The following is a 19,847-nucleotide window of genomic DNA, read 5'->3' on the forward strand; positions in this document are numbered from 1 at the left end:
GTTATTGTTGATACCATTGAGGAGACGAGTTTTTAAATTACTGGTCATATTTCTCTTTAGAAAAACTCACACGTGCCAGCCCTCTCCCCCTCCCCGGCCCCCCCCCACTGTGTAGCCTGGGCACACGCGATGCACGTTCTAACTTGAGCCACATGGGGTCATCTGTTTATTTTTGCTTGGTGGTACGGAAGTAGGGGGCCGTTGCCTAGGTAACCGACAGCCCAGGCAGCGCGGCGGGTCTAGGCGGGAGGGGGCGTGGCCTCAGCGGGCCGGGGCTGAGAAGAGGCGGTACCCGCCGCTGCGCGTGAGCGCGGCCTGTCGGCGCAGCGGGGCGGAGGCTGGGCGTGCTGACACCCCTCCGGTTACCTGGGAAGGCCCAGTGGGGCTCGAGGGAAGCCGCAGCCCCGCCGCTGCCTCTCCCCACACGCCCTGCAGTGGAGCGTCGCTCCGCGCTCAATATGGCGGGCGGGCGCTGCTGCCCGCTGCTGACGGCGCTCCTGGCTGCCTGGGTGGCGGCGGCGGCGGCGGAGGATGAGGCCGGCCCCGAGCAGGCTGCGCTGCCGGCGGAGCAGAGCCTGGTGCTTCCCATGACCGCCTCCAACTGGACGCTGGTGATGGAGGGCGAGTGGATGCTGAAATTGTGAGTGTCCCCGCCCGGCCCGCACGCTACACCGTCTTTGCGGGCCCCGCCCTCCCGGAGCCTGGCGGGGCTCGTCCTCAAGACCCGGGCCCGCTTCGCCCCCGACCCGGCTGCTCGCGCCGCGCATGCGCGCCCGGCCCTCCGCGGTGACAGTTGAGGGCAACCGCATCCCCTCGCCTCCATCGCCTTGCTTGCCCCCTGCTTTCGGGGAAAAGTGTTTTAGGGATAAGAGGGGTGGGCAAGCAACTTACCAAGGAGAGGGCGTCGAGAGGGGGACGGAGAAACTGCAAAAAACAACGTGCTCTTGATAAAGATGGGGAGGTAGAGGAGAAAAGGCGGCCATGCAGTGTCATTTACGTGCAGCACAAATAGTGTCGGAGGGCATGCGAGGTGTTTATTGAATAATAGTTCGGTGGAGGGCAGACCAGTTTGTATAAAGCATCTTCGTCTTCATTTTGAAAGCCCCGAGATGTCCTTGTGAAAAATAAAGCAAAAAGATGGGCGCTTTTGCAGTTTTAAAACAAGATTTCAAATAAATGTTACAGTTTTTAGAGGTAGGAATTTCTAGGTAAAGATAACAATTATGCTCGTGTCTTAAAGAAAAGGACATTAATAAACTGCCACTTTTGAACGGTAGAAGGTAAATCGTGGATGGTGCCTTTGGTTGAAGGAAATGGGGAAATATAGTTAGGAGCAGGCAAGGGGTTGTTCATAGATTACATTAACTTTTACTAGGAAGAAAGTAATCTTGTGCAAGATTGGAAATAGGGTGCAGGTGTTTGGATAGACTTTAGAGGTCATAATGGTGGGCTTGCTGAGAAAATGAACCTCTGGAAAGAGATCACTGAGACCACCTTTTCTTAGCCTGTGGTTTCAGCAATATATATACTTGACCATTATTACTACTTGGTACTTAATTTCTCATTGAGGACACAGACACACCGCTGGATCTTTCCTTTATTTGTCCAAGACAAAATTTTGAATCTTTCCATTTAGATACAGGCAGATGTGATGAAGTGAAAACGTCCCTGTGAGATCGGAGCCAAAAGTTATGTCACTTAGCAAATTACGTTCCAAACAGAATGCACTTCATCCCTCAAATATACATTTACCTATCAATAACAAAGGAGGGGATATTTTAGAGCTCAGAGTAAAATGCCTTTGGTAGCATAATAAATCAATGAAATTATTGTTAAAGAGATCCGTAGATACAAAGCTCTTATTAAAATAAACCACTTAACTACTTTGAATGGAAGCGAAGAGGTCATTTGCCATTTAAGAGAGAAACCTTTTAGCAAAGTGGAGCTTTATTCCCGACTGTCATATCTGTAGTAATTGTAAGAGTTTTGGAGAGACTGCACTTTTGTCAGCTAGTGCTACAGACACTTTTTTTTTTTGCAGTAAGACCTTCTTACAAAAGTTTTTCTAGACATCACATTTCTTATTAAAATTTGTATATGTACATAATGGAAGTCAAAGCAGAAACGCCTTTATAGTTTCTTTTGGAATAGCTTCTTTGTTCTTTTTTTGGTAGAAGAATTAAGAGCACTAAAGCTGAGGTAAATGTTAAGCCAAGTTAAGCTTATAAATAGGCAACAGCCAACAGCTCCTATGCTTGGTCATGTTGACAGTACAAATTTTATTTCTCCATGAATGTACAAGCCTAGACATAGTAATCAGTTGCTTTAAGCTTGTCATGTGCCCTTTGTATGGAATGTGTTTGGGCTGTGATGTATCATGAGACTTAAAACCGGAAGTAAGCTGTGTAGACATTTGAGATCATTCTAGAAGTTTTCTTCCTGAAACAAGGCTGAAAGAGGACTTCACCCATTGCATCCAGCTTTCTATGTACTGAACCTAGGTGCTTGTACTGAAGAAATATTGGGGCTCTTGTCTATTTATGATACACCCTCTCTCACCTTAGACCAAATTGAGCACTTTAACCCTTTGAGTTGTACGAACGTTCATATACATCCTCGTGCCTCCTGACCATCCAGAGTACAATTGTACACGTACGATGGCAACATTAAAAAAAGGCAAATGTATGTTCTTCTTGTTTCGATAAATTGGTTATCAAACAAACATGATTTTAAATTAATAAAACTGTAACTGGAACTAATTTCATATTTTGAATAAAAACTCACTCCCGGGAGTCAGCGAGCATGAAAAAAACTCACTACTCATAGTGGGGTTAAAACAATATCAAATTTGTATATTCTCAGTACTGTACCTCTTAGAGCTTTCATGTTAACACCTTGTTCAGGCAAATTGGTTGTAGTAAGTGGAAATTGTTAGAGGTTCACATTGTTTGATAACATATTTCACTTCTCTAAAGAAGCAAGTTAGGCTTGCTGAGAGTGCTCAGAAATTGACATTACTGTACTTTGAATGAGAGTTCTTTATTTATTCATTTGCTTATATGCTTCCTCTCTTCTGGGAATTTTTTCTTTTATATTCCCCTTTATACAAAGCTCCTATAATGCAATTCCTGGTTATGTTGGTATCAATAATTCATTTTTAAGAATTTAACAGTAACAGTGTTTGCTCTGAGGCATGAATAGCTTTTTATTATAAAATTTAATTTGTTCTACTTTCAGTCAATTTGTTTAGATCCTTGCAATTTAATTTTTTTCTTTCTTTTTTTTTTATTCAGTGAGAGGAGGGGAGGCAGAGACAGACCCTTGCCTGTGCCCGACTGGGATCCACCTAGCCAACCCACTAGGGGGCGATACTCTTCCCATCTGGGGTGTTGCTCCTTGGCTCAGTTGAGCTCTTTTTAGAGCAGTGGTTCTCAAACTTTTTAAGTTGGGGCGCATTTAAAATCCTACAAATAATTGTAGGCACACTATATACAAATTTCTGAGAAATATGTTATAATAATTAAGTCAAATATTAAAGAAAAAATATAAAATCCAAGTGTGTTTTTATGGTAATTAAATGAAATAAATATGACAAAATTAAATTTATTCTGACATTAAAAAACATTTTTATGTTATATTTTTTTGAATTATGCTTTTTAGAATTCATAAAAAAGAGGGGTTAAAAAATTAAAAAATGACAAAATTATCTTTATATATGTAAATATATTCTTAGTAAGATTTAGTAAATTCGGCCCTGGCCGGTTGGCTCAGCGGTAGAGCGTCGGCCTGGCGTGCGGGGGACCCGGGTTCGATTCCCGGCCAGGGCACACAGGAGAAGCGCCCATTTGCTTCTCCACCCCCCACCCCCTCCTTCCTCTCTGTCTCTCTCTTCCCCTCCCACAGCCAAGGCTCCATTGGAGCAAAGATGGCCCAGGCGCTGGGGATGGCTCCTTGGCCTCTGCCCCAGGCGCTAGAGTGGCTCTGGTCGCGGCGGAGCGACGCCCCGGAGGGGCAGAGCATCGCCCCCTGGTGGGCAGAGTGTCCCCCTGGTGGGCGTGCCGGGTGGATCCCGGTCGGGCGCATGCGGGAGTCTGTCTGACTGTCTCCCCCCGTTTCCAGCTTCAGAAAAAAAATACAAAAAAAAAAAAAAAAGAAAAAAAAAAGATTTAGTAAATTCGTCAGGTCCTGGTGCAAATGTGTTAAATTTTTCATTCTTGTGTTTATGAGAAACATGAGTCTGACATGTCCTAGCGATTTCTTCAATGTTTGGGCATATATTTGAAAGGCAAACTGTCATTTCCTCGTCAATACGTTGAAGAATTCCTCTCTTTTTATTCTTAATTGTGTTGAGCATAGAAAATCCTAATTCACATAAATAGGATGTTGAAAATTGTAGTAAAATGTTCAAAGCTTTTTTAGGTATTGCCACATAGTCTTCTTTTATAGAAATCCAAAAGGCTCAAAAAGACAATTCCTTATGTTTTTTTTTTTTTTTTTTTTTTCATTTTTCTGAAGCTGGAAACGGGGAGAGACAGTCAGACAGACTCCCGCATGCGCCCGACTGGGATCCACCCGGCACGCCCACCACGGGGCGACGCTCTGCCCACCAGGGGGCGATGCTCTGCCCATCCTGGGCGTCGCCATATTGCGACCAGAGCCACTCTAGCGCCTGGGGCAGAGGCCACAGAGCCATCCCCAGCGCCCGGGCCATCTTTGCTCCAATGGAGCCTTGGCTGCGGGAGGGGAAGAGAGAGACAGAGAGGAAAGTGCGGCGGAGGGGTGGAGAAGCAAATGGGCGCTTCTCCTGTGTGCCCTGGCCGGGAATCGAACCCGGGTCCTCCGCACGCTAGGCCGACGCTCTACCGCTGAGCCAACCGGCCAGGGCGACAATTCCTTATGTTTAATCATCAATCCAGGATCAGTGGATATAGCTGCCAGTTCTTCTTCTGTTAATGTTAAACCAAAATCACTTGAAACTTCCGTAAATGGGTTTCTAATTCGATTGTATTGTTCAGTGTTAAGTGATGGAAAATGCTGTAAATTAAATTCTGCCCATCAGCCTTCAAGACCTATTTTATTTACACTTAACTTTTGCTCACTTCCTGAATTGGATTCTTCAATATCATACTTCTTTTTGAGAAATCTATCCATTTTATTTGGGTGTATTTATCTAAAAATAATATAATGATATGTTAATAATAAATATAATAATGATGTGTTAAAGAGAGCAGTATTTCCATAATGAAATGGTATAATAGAGTAACTATATTTATTTTTATATCTGAGCACATACCGCGAACCAGTGCAGCTAGTAATTTTAGGTCCCGAGTGAGAACGGTGTGGAATTAAGAAAATACGGGGTTGGGAGGGTCTTGTCATTGCTGCTGGCAAGAACAAAGCGTGCCCCAGAACCACATCTTGCTTTATTTATAGGGCAAAGTGGGCCATTAGCTGAAATCAATGAGATCTTTGATCATCTTTGCCTTGGGTTCCAAGGCAACCCAAGAATTTTACCAAGTGCAGAAAACCCCCACCATACATATCATCTTAACTTTACACCAAAGGATAAAAGAAACTTGCCTCCAATCTTTTTGGGGAACATAGGGGGTAGTGTAAACAATCCAGCACCACAGCTTAACAGCCTTTTGCAATCTAATCAGGCAAGTGAGGTGGGGTTGGGCACACTGTCAGTTTATAGCCAATTCCCCACACCTCTGTCCCCCAAAAATCTAAACTCCAAAAAACCTGTTGGTTTTTTTTATCCCCAACAGGCACATATCAATATTTCTCTGGAATACAATAGGGCAGTGGTCCCCAACCCCCATGCCGGGAACCGGTACCGGTCCGTGGGCCATTTGGTACCGGTCCGAAGAGAAAGAATAAGTAACTTACATTATTTCCATTTTATTTATATTTAAGTTGTTTTATTTTTAAAAAATTACCTGAATCCCTCTGTTACATCCAAGACTCACTCTTAATGCTTGTCTCAGTCACGTGATACATTTATCCGTCCCACCCTAAAGGCCGGTCCGTGAAAATAGTTTCTGACATTAAACCGGTCCGTGGCCCAAAAAAGGTTGGGGACCACTGCAATAAGGCACACCTGGAAATCTAGGGTGCACCAGTGCGCCCTGGCACACACTTTGAGAACCACTGTCTTAGATAGAGCCTGAGGTGGAGGCAATGGAGCCATCCTCAGCGCTGGGGGCCAGCTCGTGGCAATGGAGCCATGGCTGCAGGAGGACAAAAGAGAGAGAGAATTGAGAGGGGATGGGATGGAGAAGCAGATGGGTGCTTCTCCTGTGTGCACCAACTAGGAATCAAACCTGGGACATCCACATGCTGGGCCAGTTCTCTACCACTGAGTCAACTGGCCAGGGCATAATTAAATTTCAGTTAAAACAAAACAAAACACTTCTCTGCTAAGGAGAAATATCAGTTTAAAAATATTCACAATTTTAAGATCTGAAAAATTCTTCCATTATTACATATTTACATTTTCATTAATGCTGTGGACTGATATATTCATTTATCTTATTTTTTGCCTTCATATGTTCTTTTCTAATTCCTGCCCCCATTTCTGCCATGTCTTTCTCATTGGCTTTCTGTACTTTTTCCTATCAACCTCTGATGGAAAGTTTGCTCTTTCTCAAGGTTAGGAAAGGTTATCTACTCTTTAAAACGCCTTCTAGTGTTTTATTCCCATTGTTTCATACTATCATTGAGCTGCTTTGTAACTGTTTGCTATTTTAAACACTTGCTTGGCTCTCATTAATCAGTCTTTGAGAAAACTACTTTTGTTCTTTTGTAACACAGAAGTATGTAATATAATACATTCTTTATACTGTTCTGGTACCTTGTACCTCTAAAAGAAATATGAAGATGCTCAAATAGCTTAATTTTGACCCACCTATCTTTAAACTTATATCCAGAGAAAAAGTATGTCTTTGGGTTAAAATTCCGCTGTAAAGCATTATAGATGTTTGTAAAGCACTACTCTTTCTGACCTTGTTCTTGGGATGATCATGTTTCAGAATTGCAATTGGTCATCTGGTGGTGGAGAAAAGCCTCATTTTCCTAGGACCTCTAGTTTTTATTATTGTTTTCCCAATATCCTTATTTTACCTAGAGAGAATGGCTTTAACATTGTTGCCTTAACCTTACCCATGTCAGACAGTTATAATATTTTGCAGTGTAATAGTCTAGATTTGGTGGTTAAGTTTTTGATAGTCATTGCTTATCATGTTCAGGTTTGAGGTCTGATAAAATGAAAATGAATGAGTTACATTCTTTGATTCCCAAGGACTAGCTGTGTACTGTGCCCTGAAGGAAATAAAATTATATGTAGCATTCATTTATTTAGCAAGTGTAAATATTTACTGAGTGTTTCTCCTCTGTCAAGCATCTAGCAGTGGTTCTCGCCAGGGCAGCATTGGCATTTTGGATTAAACAGTTCTTTGATGTGTGGGGATGGTTCACTCATTGCAGACTCTTTGGCATCCTTCTTACATTCTGCTAATCATGTGACATCAAAATAATTTAACAGCCTCCATCCACTATGCACATGTCCAGATATATCTGAGTGACAATGACTGCGCTAGGTGCTATTGTGGATATTTAAAAACATGTAAAGGAGGAATTCATAAAGTAACACAGAAGTACAATGTGTCTGTAAAGTCATGGTGCACTTTGACCAGTCACAGGAAAGCAACAAAGGACGATAGAAATGTGAAATCTGCACCAAATAAAAGGAAAACCCTCCCAGTTTCTGTAGGATGATGTGGCTACATGTGCGCGTGCGCAGATGATGATGTAACACCATGTATACAGCGGAGCAGCCCACGGCCATGCTAGTCGAGATGTGGATGGTACAGAGGAAAGTTCAGTGTGTTCTGTGGTTCGCTAAATTCAAATCCGTGACCAAAGTGCAACGTGACTATCGGCGCATTTATAATGAAGCGCCACCACATAGGAATAACATTACTCAGTGGGATAAGCAGTTGAAGGAAACCAGCAGTTTGGTGGAGAAACCCTGTTCTGGTAGGCCATCAGTCAGTGATGAGTCTGTAGGCTACACGGGATAGCTACCTAAGGAGCCCTAAAAAATCTGTGCGTGAGCCCACATCGAATTGCACTGAATAGGTATGAAACTGGGAGAGTTTTCCTTTTATTTGGTGCAGATTTCACATTTCTATCGTCTTTTGTTGCTTTCCTGTGACCAATCAAAAGTGCACCATGACTTTAGGGACACACTGTATTTGATTTCAGATTGTTTCCACAAAGAGTATTTATCCATATCATCATTGTCATTTCAGTCACAGTGAACATTCATAGTGCTCATATCACAGGTTCTAAATGCTGTTTTATTTGATCATCCCAGTACTCAGGTACAGAATTAATCATTCTCATTTACTAGAGGAGATGAAAACTTGAAAAGATTAAAGCTTTGATTAAAGCCGGATCCTTAGTACCGTATTTCCCCATGTATAAGACACACCTTGTTTGGAAAATTTTGGGCTCTAAAAATTGGGTATGTCTTATACAGTGGTTGTAGATTTTTTTACTTGAATTTCCTGCTTTTTCATGCTTGTTTTGCTCTCATTGTTGAAGACTGATTTGTCATCAGACACAGATGAGGACAAGCTAATGGATGGGAGTTTTGACAGTGATGAGGAGTTGTATGAATTTTATGATGAATAAAACGAGTTCAATAACTTTATGTAATACATTTTTCCCCCCAAATTTCGGGCCCCCAAATTGAGATGAGTTTTATACATGGGGAAATATGGTAAGTTGTGGCCAGAGGGAGAACTAGAATGCAGGCCTAACTTTGCAGTCTCTGGTGCAGGCCATGGAGAGGAGCTGGGGACTGGGGAGCCGGAAGGAAGACAGAGTCCGGCTGGTGTGCTTAGGCTGTCAGCTAGCCAGCACCCTGGCCCTCCTCAGGAGGATTCTTTTCCCTGTGGGAATCAGGGACCTATCTGTGGTTTCACCATCTTTCTAGCTTTTGCAATGGAGAGCATTATTGCTGAATGCTTCTTTCTGACATGTTTCACCACTCAAAGGGTGCTCTGACTTACTATGTGTTGGGCAGATAAAATATATTCTGCTCACTTTGTTGAAGATAGTGCTGCCCATGTGGAAGCCATCGCCCAGGTGATATTAATGTGTGTCTCTGAGGGCTGTGGGCAGGCAGAATCCTTGTAGCCTGGGGCTTGGTTTTAGGACTAAGCCTTTCCCACCCTTTTTGATGTGGGGTGGTACAATCCAATTATGCCTCAGATAAGTGACTTTGTATCAGAGACTTTCTTATTTTGTATATTGGATTAAAGGTTTTGATTTCTACACTATAAAATGAGGGCAGAACAGGAGCTTGCTCTCTCTCGGTTCCTGAGATTAATATTAGAGGAGAGAGCAGAGGAGAGCAGAGAAAGGCCACGTGGAGGAGGCCAGGAAAAGCAGCAAAGATGGTGGAGTGTTGAGTGTGAGGCCAGTTAGTGCAGTTTATGCAGGGAGAAGGAAGGAGATGGGGAACAGAGGTGAATAAGTCGGTGAGCTAGAAACCTTTGATTCTAGGAAACTCGGATAAGTCAGTGGCTTTGTGAGCACTGAATATGAGTGGGTTTTGGAGCCCAGTGTGTGTTTTTACTTGCCCGTCGGATGCAAGCTAGGATTAAAGATGATGGCCCATCAGTTTTTGGCTCCATTGTTTCTTTACCAACTGTCCGAATCCAATGCGAACCTGCATGGGCCAGGCTGCTGTGATGGTGGCCTTGGCCACTGGCTTTACACTATGCCTCCATGAAAATTATTCTTCACTGTGCCTTGTTTGTATCTAGCATGGCCCAAATCACAACTGAAATTGTAGATTAATGTATATGCTTTTGTAGTGAGTTTTTGTCTGACTCCTAAGTGTTTAAGAAAAGGAACTTTTTCTTCCTGTTTCTCTTAAAAGCCTTAATAACTGTCAAGTACTAGGTCTGATCAATGCTTTTTGACTAAGTGAATGAATAAATAATAAACTTTATTTGTTCTTTTAATGAAGAGCTTCCTGCAGTATATCAAACTGAAGGAAACACACATAGGTTTTTTGTTAGGCACTAAGGGCAATCACTCTCATCGACCATTTGTTTGTCGGTATAATAAGCATTTAGGATCTGCCAGGCATTGATAAGATACAAGCAATACACCAGTCACAGCCTTCATGGAGTGTTCATTCTTGTAGAAGTAATGAATTCCTTTTTCTCTAGCAAGTGTTACGGTTTTGTAGAGCTGTCAATTTTTATTTTTCCTCTACATAAAAAAAAATAATTTTTTATTGATTTTAGAGAAAGAGATCTATATATAGAGAGAAACATCAATTTGCTGTTCACTTATTTGTGCACTCATTGGTTGTTTCTTGTATGTGCCCTGACCGGGGATCAACCTGCAACCCTGAGTATAGGGACAACGCTCTAGTCTAACTAACTGAGCTACCCAGCCGGGGCTTCTCTGTAGTTTTGGTAACATTCTTAGAAGTGAACTAAAGGACTGTATTTGAGGATAAGATTTTCAGCTGTTGGGTCATTAGGAGGTTATCCAGATTTTCTAAAATGAAGGGTGGCACCTGATATAGTGAAGGTGTCATTTGCTGGCATTTTGATTTAGATTAATTTAATAAGTTACAGAAAGAGGAACCTAGTATACGTCTTTCATGGTCACTATCAGATTGTTCTGAGCATTTTGGTCACAGTAAGTTCTGAGTAAACATGAATTGCATCTCATGACTCATCTCACTTCTGCAAGGGGAAGAAAAGAGAATGTACTGGGAATACTGGTGAAATTCAAGCCAAGACAAAAATTGCTCATTACTGGAGAGAATTTTTAGTAAAATGTTATTTCTAGGAAATATAATTAGTAACGCCTTCTCTGAACTGTTGTTCAGTGTACTTAATGCAATTTCATACCAAACTGAGTTATGCAATTAAAAAATCAAGGTACCTTTAACCACCTCCAGACAGCAAAAATTTAAGTATAATTTGTGCATGTATGCTCACACGGATAACAAAAGCATGTTGTTGAATTTGTTTTCCAGAAAAACAGTGAACTGATATCAAAGTTACTGTATTTCAATAGTGTTTTGTCTATCTGAATAGGTTTAAATGTCTTTATGAAGCTTCCTAATTTTATAGACCACTGTCATCTGCAAAAAATTATAAATAAGAAAGATACTGTCTTATAGATTCCATGACTACAAAGGTCACCATTTCTATTGGTGGTTCTTAAGTTGAAGAAAGATTAATTTATACGTAGAAGAAAAAGTTGGACAGGCCTGTTCTTTATCGTAATTAGAAGAAGACTGCCACTATGAACTAATTTTAAGAAACAAATGAGCCTGACCTGTGGTGGTGCAGTGAATAAAGTGTCCACCTGGAATGGTTTAAGACTGGTCAAGGCATGTATGAGACGCAGCTGCTGTGAATTGATGCTTCCCACTCTTCCCCCTCCCCCTTTCTCTCTCTCTAATCAATAAAATCTTTAAAAAAGAAACCAATGAATATTGCATTCAGTCCTTTCTGATGAGTTTTATTGATGTGTATGCACATAAATTACATTTATGTAATATTGGTTCAGATGATGGTGGAAATAATGGTTCATGTAGGGTGTTGTATAAAGAGCATTTTTTTGAAGCTTAGGCTTTTGCAGTAAGATCTATTTGGGGTTGAAATAGAAGGTGCTTACAAGGCTTTCAGCGTCTGATCTCCATTTGTCCTGCCAAGGATAAAGTTCTGTCTGGTCTTCAGTAAGCCCACTATAGAAACCAAAGTCCATATATGCTACGTCATGGTTTAGCCCATATGAAAGCTCAGTCCAGTTCAGGTGCTGCTTAAAGCCTGTATTTGGGAGACCGTCTGCTGCCAGCCCGTACAGCATGGCTGCCAGTGGGCTAGCGCATTCCCGAGCAGGAAGGCAAAAAGGGCTGGACCTTGGTTAAGCCCGTGTTTATAACTTTGGGGCTGGAAAGGACTAGCTTTCGTTGAGCTAACTAATCAGTTTCTTTAAAATTTAGCTGGCTTGCTAATTTTAGCCTCTGTGGTCACCATTTTGGCTCCCACTGTGCGTGCCTTAGAGTGGAAGCGCAGAAGCACCTTCTCCCAGAAGATCCCTCCCAAACCTGTCTGGGGGGCTGAGGCACTATGCATTTCTGAAATGTGCAATTGAGCCTATGAATACTTTTTAGCCATATAGCAAATGAAGCTAAATGGGTTGTTGTAGCTTCTAAATGAAGCTGGCTTCTTTCCAAGTTTTATAAAATAGAACTGGTCAAGGCACATAGAGAAGCAATTACTATGAGGTTGGAGCTTCCCGCTCTTCCTACCCCTTTCTCAAATCAATAAACAAAACCAACTCCCTTTGCTCTCTTTCCCCTGCCTACATTAGCATATGTACGTATGTATACATGGAGAGACAGAAAGTCACATACATGACTTTTCTTTGGCCCCTGGAAGTATTTTACTTATAATGGGTTCTAAATTACTATCCTTTAAATACAGAAGCATACTAATCATTTTAAAAGCAACAACAAAGGACCGCTCCCACACCTGAGACTTGGAGCTGGCTTATCTCTACCACCCAGAGAACCCACTAGGTGAGTGAAGGGTGCTGGTGGATTCCAGCACGTAAACTGATTCAGTCTCGGAGACAGTGGTATTGCCAGTGCTATCATCAGTGGCTAGAACTACATAGAAAATGGACTATCTAAAATGACCTCAATGGCATTTGTATATGTAAGGGTCACTATTATAAAAAAAAAGTCTAATTTATATAATAGCATGTTTAGAGATTAAGGACTGGGACTCTTTTTAGATGATGAAATTTTCATGACAGTAATTACTGAGCTTGAAAGTGTAAAAGAAAGCAAAGAGGATCTAGAGCTCATTGAATTATACTTCAAGATTTCTTCCTTATTTTTTAATTATTTCTTTTTTCTCCTTCTCTTTGTCTTCTACCTCTTTCTTTCCCTTTCTTCCATCCCTGCCCCCTGTTCCCTCTGGCTCCCTCTCCCCCTCTTTCCTTCTCTGTTGATATTCGGTGTTATTTTACTTGGAGATTTTTATCACATAAATACCTTCACCTGAGCTCTTGTTCTGTGTGGTTTTAGGTGACCTTAAGCAAGAGTCTCTAAACCTGCCTTGTCTGACAGTGAGATCGTAAGGTTCAGATGAGCTAATGTGTCAGGAAAGTGCCTTGGAAACGTTAGAGAAAAACCACAAAACCCAAAATGGCATCACAGGTGTTAAAAGCGCATGATCCCAAACCTAGATTTAATACCTGACCTAGCTGCAGTTTCAATCTCTCGGAAACAAAGCGGTAATCTTAAAGTAATCTGTCCACCACCTGGTTTGGGGAGGGCAAAGAAGAGGCAGTCTGCATGAGGAAAGTGCTCCCAGCTGTCTTCCCTTAAGGAAAACATGTATTGGCTCAAAAATCAGAAATAGTTCTTGCTTTTCTGCTGCTAATAGCTAGCTCCTTTGTGCCGCCCTTCTGCTGATAAAAACTCGTGCATTTTGTACAGCTCCTCAGAGCATCTTCTGAAAATGTAAATCTGATCATAATTCTCTTACTCTTCAGTGTTTACCATGCAGCTTCAAATAAATAGTCCTAACTCCTTATACCACTTTCTTAAAGTTTGTGGATGATGTCTTCACCCTCTTTTCTCAGGACTCTGATCCTTTACACACATGCACTGTTCTCTCTACTTAGACTAGAACATTCTTTGACCACTCTTTGGCTAATACTCCTACTTTAGATCATAGCACAGATGCTTTTTTCTCTGTGGGCCTTTCTGAGCCCCCCCCCCCCCCCAATGCTAGCTCCTGAGATCTGTCTACATAGGGTCTGTTCCACACTCAGTCATGGCATTTGCCACCGGGATTATTAATGATCCCTGTGCTTACCAGTGGTCATCTCAGGATTGTATCCACAAGGAGAAGAGGTGCCGCCTGTGTCTTCTTCATAGTCACAGCCTTAGCTTCTGGCATTGTGTGCAGTTCAAGTTAAGTTTATTGAATGAAAAAAATGTAAAAACCAAGGTTCTGGTCAAAACCCAGTTATTTCTAATTCCTTTTTAAGAAAGTGTTGGTTAGAGCTGGTTAAGCCCATAGCTTCTACTTTTTTCTTGGTCTGGTTCAGAACTGCCAGAGATTTGGAAATTACTCACATACTTGGGGACCTACTAGTAACAGATCTTCTGGTCTCTGCTCATCAGATCTGCAGCCTTGATGGATCCAGTACTCGCTAGTGTAGGGACACCCTTGTGAAAATTGTCTTCCTTCAGTAGGGCAGTCAAAACAATTCTCCCCCCAAAATCAAAAACTACCTAGAAAGTTACAAAATTTGGGTTGATTGTAAGAATAACATTGAAGTAAAATATTTTATGTATTACAATATTTTGTGAAAATCTTAAATTTTGGCTATTTTTTTCCCAGTGAATTAATATCCATACATTAAATTGGGGGGAGGGATAGGCTTCTGATTTTCTATACCAAATGACTTTGGAAAAGCTTTTTGTTTGTACTTTTAGACAGATTTATTTTTTATTTGAATATTCTGTTTTTCTATTTTGTTGGATATTTTTCATGTGTTTATATTGATTAGTTCTTCTTTTACAGTTATGCACCATGGTGTCCGTCCTGCCAGCAGACTGATTCAGAATGGGAGGCGTTTGCAAAGAATGGTGAACTTCTTCATATCAGTGTGGGGAAAGTGGATGTTATTCAAGAACCAGGTACTCTAAATGTTGAACATTAAAGGCAAAAGTTTATTACTTTTTATTTTGAATTTTTTTTCAAGCCTAGAGAAAAGTTGAAAACTCAGATGTTGATAGTCATGGACTAACCACTTAGAATTAACATAACATTTTAGCATATCAGGCTTGGTTTATATATGTATGTATGTATATGTTTACACACACACACACACACACACATTATTCATTGAGAAGAGGGGAGGCAGAGAGACAGACTCCTACATACGCCCTGACCAGGATCAACTTGGCAAGCCTGGTAGGGGGCAATGCTCTGCCCATCTGGGGTGTTGCTCCGTTGCTCAGCAACCGAGTTCTCCTTAGCACCTGAGGCAGAGGCCATGGAGCTATCCTTAGCACCCAGGGCCAACTTGCTCCAGTCGAGCTATAGCTGCAATAGGGGAAGAAAGAGAGAGAGAGAAGCGAGAGGGGGAGGGATGAAGAAGCAGATGGGCGCTTCTCCTGTGTGCCCTGACTGGGAATTGAACCTGGGAAATCCACACACTGGACTGATGCTCTACCACTGAGCCAAACAGACAGGGCCTATTTTTTACTAATTTTTTCTTTTGCTGAGTCATATGAAAATAAGTTGCACACATCATGATACTTTATTTTCAATTTTCCATATTAAAATCTTTCTAATCATTTCCCACGTCTTTCTATAGTTTTGGGAACCAGGATCTAATTAAGGTTCACCATTTGCATTTGGTTGTCATGTGTTTTTAATTGCTCTCAGTCTAGAGTAGTCCCTTATTTATTTCATAGCATTGATATTCTGCAGAGAACAGGCTAGAGATTTGCCCAGGTGTTTCCTTATATTTTACCTTTTCTGTAAACTTGAAGTTCAGCCTGGAGGCATGATTCCTGTTGGGAAGATGTGGCAGGAGCACTTCATAGGAGATATTGTGCCTAGTTGATGCCATCAGGAGACACATACAGTCATTATCAGTGATGTTGAGTTTGAGCACTTGGTTAAAGTGATGATACCGAACATATCAATTATAAAGAATAAATTCCACTTTGTGATTAGCAAGTAATCTGTGGCATGGTACTTTGAGGTTATAAGATACATAATAATCTTACCTGAATCAGATGATGAATTTCTAATTCTGTTGTTTCATTGATGTTTATTAGCTGTAAATAATGTAATTTTTCAACAGAAAGGAAAAGGGATTACAGGAACCTTTTATATTCTTAAAAGATATACACGATTTGTATTTGTAGTTTAAAAATAACTGTGTATTAGCCTGACCAGGCGGTGGCACAGTGGATAGAGTGTCATCTGGGATGCGGAGGACCCAGGTTCGAGACCCCGAGGTCGCCAGTATGAGCACAGGCTTATCTGGTTTGAGCAAGGCTCACCAGCTTGAGTCCAAGGTCACTGGCTTGAGCAAGCGGTCACTCGGTCTGCTGTAGCCTATGATCAAGGCACGTATGAGAAATCAGTCAATGAACAACTAAGGAACCACAATGAAGAATTGATGTTTCTCATCCCTCTCCCTTCCTGTCTGTCTGTCCCTCTCTCTGACTCTGTCTCTGCCACACACACAAAAAAAGACAACACACACACAAAAAAGTGTATTATACATAAACTTTGAAGAAAAGTTGGTTTTTGTGACTCCAGTCTTAGACTATTTTCAAACTTTAGTAGGCATTTTCTCCTATCTACATTTAATTTCTACCTATTTGTATTCTTTTTTATGTAAAAAAAGAAGGTATGAAACTGTAGCTGTTACTTTCACATAGTAATTGTGAGTTCAAGAAAGACAAGGTACTAAATTAACTTCTTGGACAACAAAACTGATGGTGTCTGTTAAGATCCATGTGTTGACAATCCCATGGAGAGAGATACCTATTGAAACCAATTAGTTGTCAAGCCTCCGCCTTTTTAAGCATTTGAATCAAAGCCACTTCTGCCCATCTGCTTTTTAGAAATAGAAAATTATAGTTATTTGTTCATGGTTTAGGCTGTTATAACGAGTTCCTCTGGAGGTCCAATCATTGCAGTTACATTTTTGCTGTACACTTGTTTTCATAGTTGTTTAAGTCAAATGAAATCAGGTGTAAACCTTGTTCATTAGTGGGCACCAGACTCATTTAGTGAAGAGTTTCTTAAAAATGCAGATGTCCTATTCACATTTCAGCCATTTGGTGTACCTGTTAATTCACAGCATGATTTGAATTAAAAGAATTAAATCTTTGTGATAGATTCACAAGTTTAAACTCAGATTGATTTTAATCTTTCCACTTGTAGTTATTTTTTTCTATTGTGAGTCAATCTGTACTTTTTTGATAATGAGGTAACAGGAATTGATTATGATGAAATATTTTTTTATGATGAAATATTTTCAAAATAAATTCATTTACTCATACTATTTATGTAAATATAAACAATATATATTTGAAATACTTATCAAAGAAGAAGGAACAAAAGGTCTTTGGTCTAGAATTCTATATGAATAGAGAAGAAGCAAAGTCCAAAAAGGAAAAATGATTGTTTTATGAATTAAAACAATTTTTTAATAGTAGAGACTCTAGATTTTTATGATATTTTAAATGATAAAAACTTAAAAACTGTAACTCATAAATAAGAGACAAAATTCTACACATTTGATTGTTTTAGTGGCCTAGAGAATATTTCACTTCAGATTATGTTATGTATTTATAAGTTTAAGTTACAGTCGTAATGCTTTTAATTTACGTGTTTATTCAACAATATTTGAGTTCCTACCATGTGCCAGGTCCTGTTCTGGAAACCAAAGATGCCGATGAATGAAACAGGTGAATAACAGTACAGAAAATGAGGAAGACAAAGACCTGTTTCCTCACCGAGTTTGCATTCTAGTTAAGGAAATAGCTTGTAACAAAACTAAAATGGAAAGTACTGTCTGATTGGTAGCAAGGGCTCTGAAGGAAAAGAAAACAGTAAAAATGTAGGAAATATTTTAAATAGAATAGTCGGGAAGGACTGTTTGACCAGAGGTCTTGATAGATTGAGGAAGTGAATTTCACTAAGCTTTCAGGAAAGGGGCTTCTGGGCAGGGCAAGTAGCATGTACAGATGGGGGTGAACTCAGCTTATTTGAAGGACAGTGTGGCAGCCAGGGGGGTACTCCAGATAAACAGGACTGGACAGGTGGCAGGGGACCAGGCTATGTAGGCTCTTGTTGGCCGTGGTGAGGAGTTTCTGTTTCATACTGAGTGTGATAGGAAGGACACTAGTAGAAGGTTTTGAGCAGGGGAGAGACATGACATGATTTTTATTTTAAAAGAATTCCTTTGCTGTGGGAAAAATTGTCTACAGGTCAGAAGTAGAAGCAATAAGAGATATTAACTGGCTCTGGCCAGGTTGCTCAGTTAGTTAGAGCATTGTCCCAATGTACCATGGTTGCAGATTTGATCCTTGATCAGGGCATATACAAGAAGCAACCAATGAATGCATAAATAAGTGGAACAAGAAGTCGGTGTTCCCCTCTCTCCCTTCCTTTCTCTGTCTCTCCCTAAAATCAACCAGTAAATAAATAAATAAGAGACACTGTGTGGTTACTGCAGTAGTCCAGGGTGGAGAAGAGGGTGGTGGCTTGGACTAGTAGCAGCTGTGCAAAGCAGCTGGGTTTGAGATAGGACATTTGGCTGGAATATGCAAAAGGATTCTCTGATAGGTTGGTTACTATAGCAGCTGGTAGAAAGAGAAAACTGAAGGAAGGTTGTCGCTATTCTTAGAAGCTATTTGAGTATTAACTTTATTTTTACAGACTCTAATATCCTGAATGAGCAGTGGGAAGCCATTGAAATGTTACTATTTTTCCTGACAGTTGAGCACTTTACTAGTTATTTCTGTATATAGGGTTTTTTATTTACTTTTAAAAAAGATTTTATTTACTTATTTTAGAGAGGAGAGAGCAAGAGAGAGAGAAAGGGAGAGGGAGAGGGGGGAGGGTAGAGGAGCAGGAAGCATCAGCTCTCATATGTGCCTTGACCAGGCAAGCCCCGGGTTTCGAACCAGCAACCTCAGCATTCCAGGTTGATGCTTTATCCACTGCGCCACCACAGGTCAGGCTATGTACAGATTTATATTTGGTGATAGACCTCTGTTATTCTTTAATTAGGGCTACCTTGCCACAGGAATGTTAGTAAGGGACAGTTTCATTTCTTTTCCCTGCAAAATTTAAAAAGAAGGGAAAGCAAGAATTTTCAGAGTACTCATGCATAATTCTAGTTAATCCTGTAACTATCCTATTGGCATATTTAATAAGAATTTTTTTTTTAGGATTTCAGAGTTATAAAGACTGGGGATTATAAACACCCATTGCATTTTTCCAGTTAGAAGTAGAAATGGAGAGGAGGACAGACCTTAGATTAGGTAACATATTGCCTGTTTAATACCTCATAGGCCAGGTAGTGTGTCAGTTAGGGCTTCGGGAAATTAATGAGTAATGAGTATGTACTTGAGTCTTCCGTTTCACACAGATGAGCTTAGTTTTAAAGGACAGGAAAACAGTAGCTGCCCATAGAGCACCCATGGGTGATGGGTATTTCACTAGATTAGAAATACCCTTATTCCTACCACAGTCAAGAATAAGCTTTGTGTTTAAAACCAGATTAATTACTGCAGAAGCCAGTTTAGCTTACTTCAGTTAGTGTTAATGTTTTAATTTTGTAATTATAAAAATTAGTCTTTTGTGTTCTATTATATTGACAACTTTATTTCGATCTCAAAGGTAAGGATTGTTCTACTTTCTTTATAGTCATTGCTTTACTTCTGCTTTTCTCTTTGGTGATAATTAATACTTAGGTAAGCATTTACTTCACTTATGTTAAGCACTTGTGCACAATTCAGCTTTCCAGCAACTCTAGGAACACACTTTCTACACTACTCGGAAAATAGGCTCAGAGAGGTGAAGTCACGTGTCCAAGGTAATGCAGGTAATAAGTGGTAGAACAAACACTCAGAGCTGTCTCCATTTTCTTAATATAGAACTTAAATTATTGGTTGTATTGCATATCAAAATATAGTTCTGTCATAATAATTTTCTCCAATCTTTTAATTCTTCATTTTCTTT

At 40.6% G+C, this 19,847-nt stretch overlaps 1 protein-coding gene across 1 annotated transcript in view; it reads left to right on the forward strand.

Moving 5' to 3' along the window:
• The first annotated feature begins 274 nt into the window (after window positions 1-274).
• The window catches only part of TMX4 (thioredoxin related transmembrane protein 4), a 46,483-nt gene continuing 26,910 nt past the window's right edge, over window positions 275-19,847 (forward strand). The window contains exons 1-2 of the mRNA XM_066387179.1: window positions 275-640; window positions 14,652-14,767. Of these exons, the coding sequence (XP_066243276.1) occupies window positions 459-640; window positions 14,652-14,767 (298 nt within the window). The 5' untranslated portion in view covers window positions 275-458. The remainder of the gene's footprint in view (window positions 641-14,651; window positions 14,768-19,847) is intronic.

This window comes from Saccopteryx leptura, chromosome 5 (genome assembly GCF_036850995.1).
Source record: "Saccopteryx leptura isolate mSacLep1 chromosome 5, mSacLep1_pri_phased_curated, whole genome shotgun sequence".
In the NCBI taxonomy this organism is placed as follows: domain Eukaryota; kingdom Metazoa; phylum Chordata; class Mammalia; order Chiroptera; family Emballonuridae; genus Saccopteryx; species Saccopteryx leptura.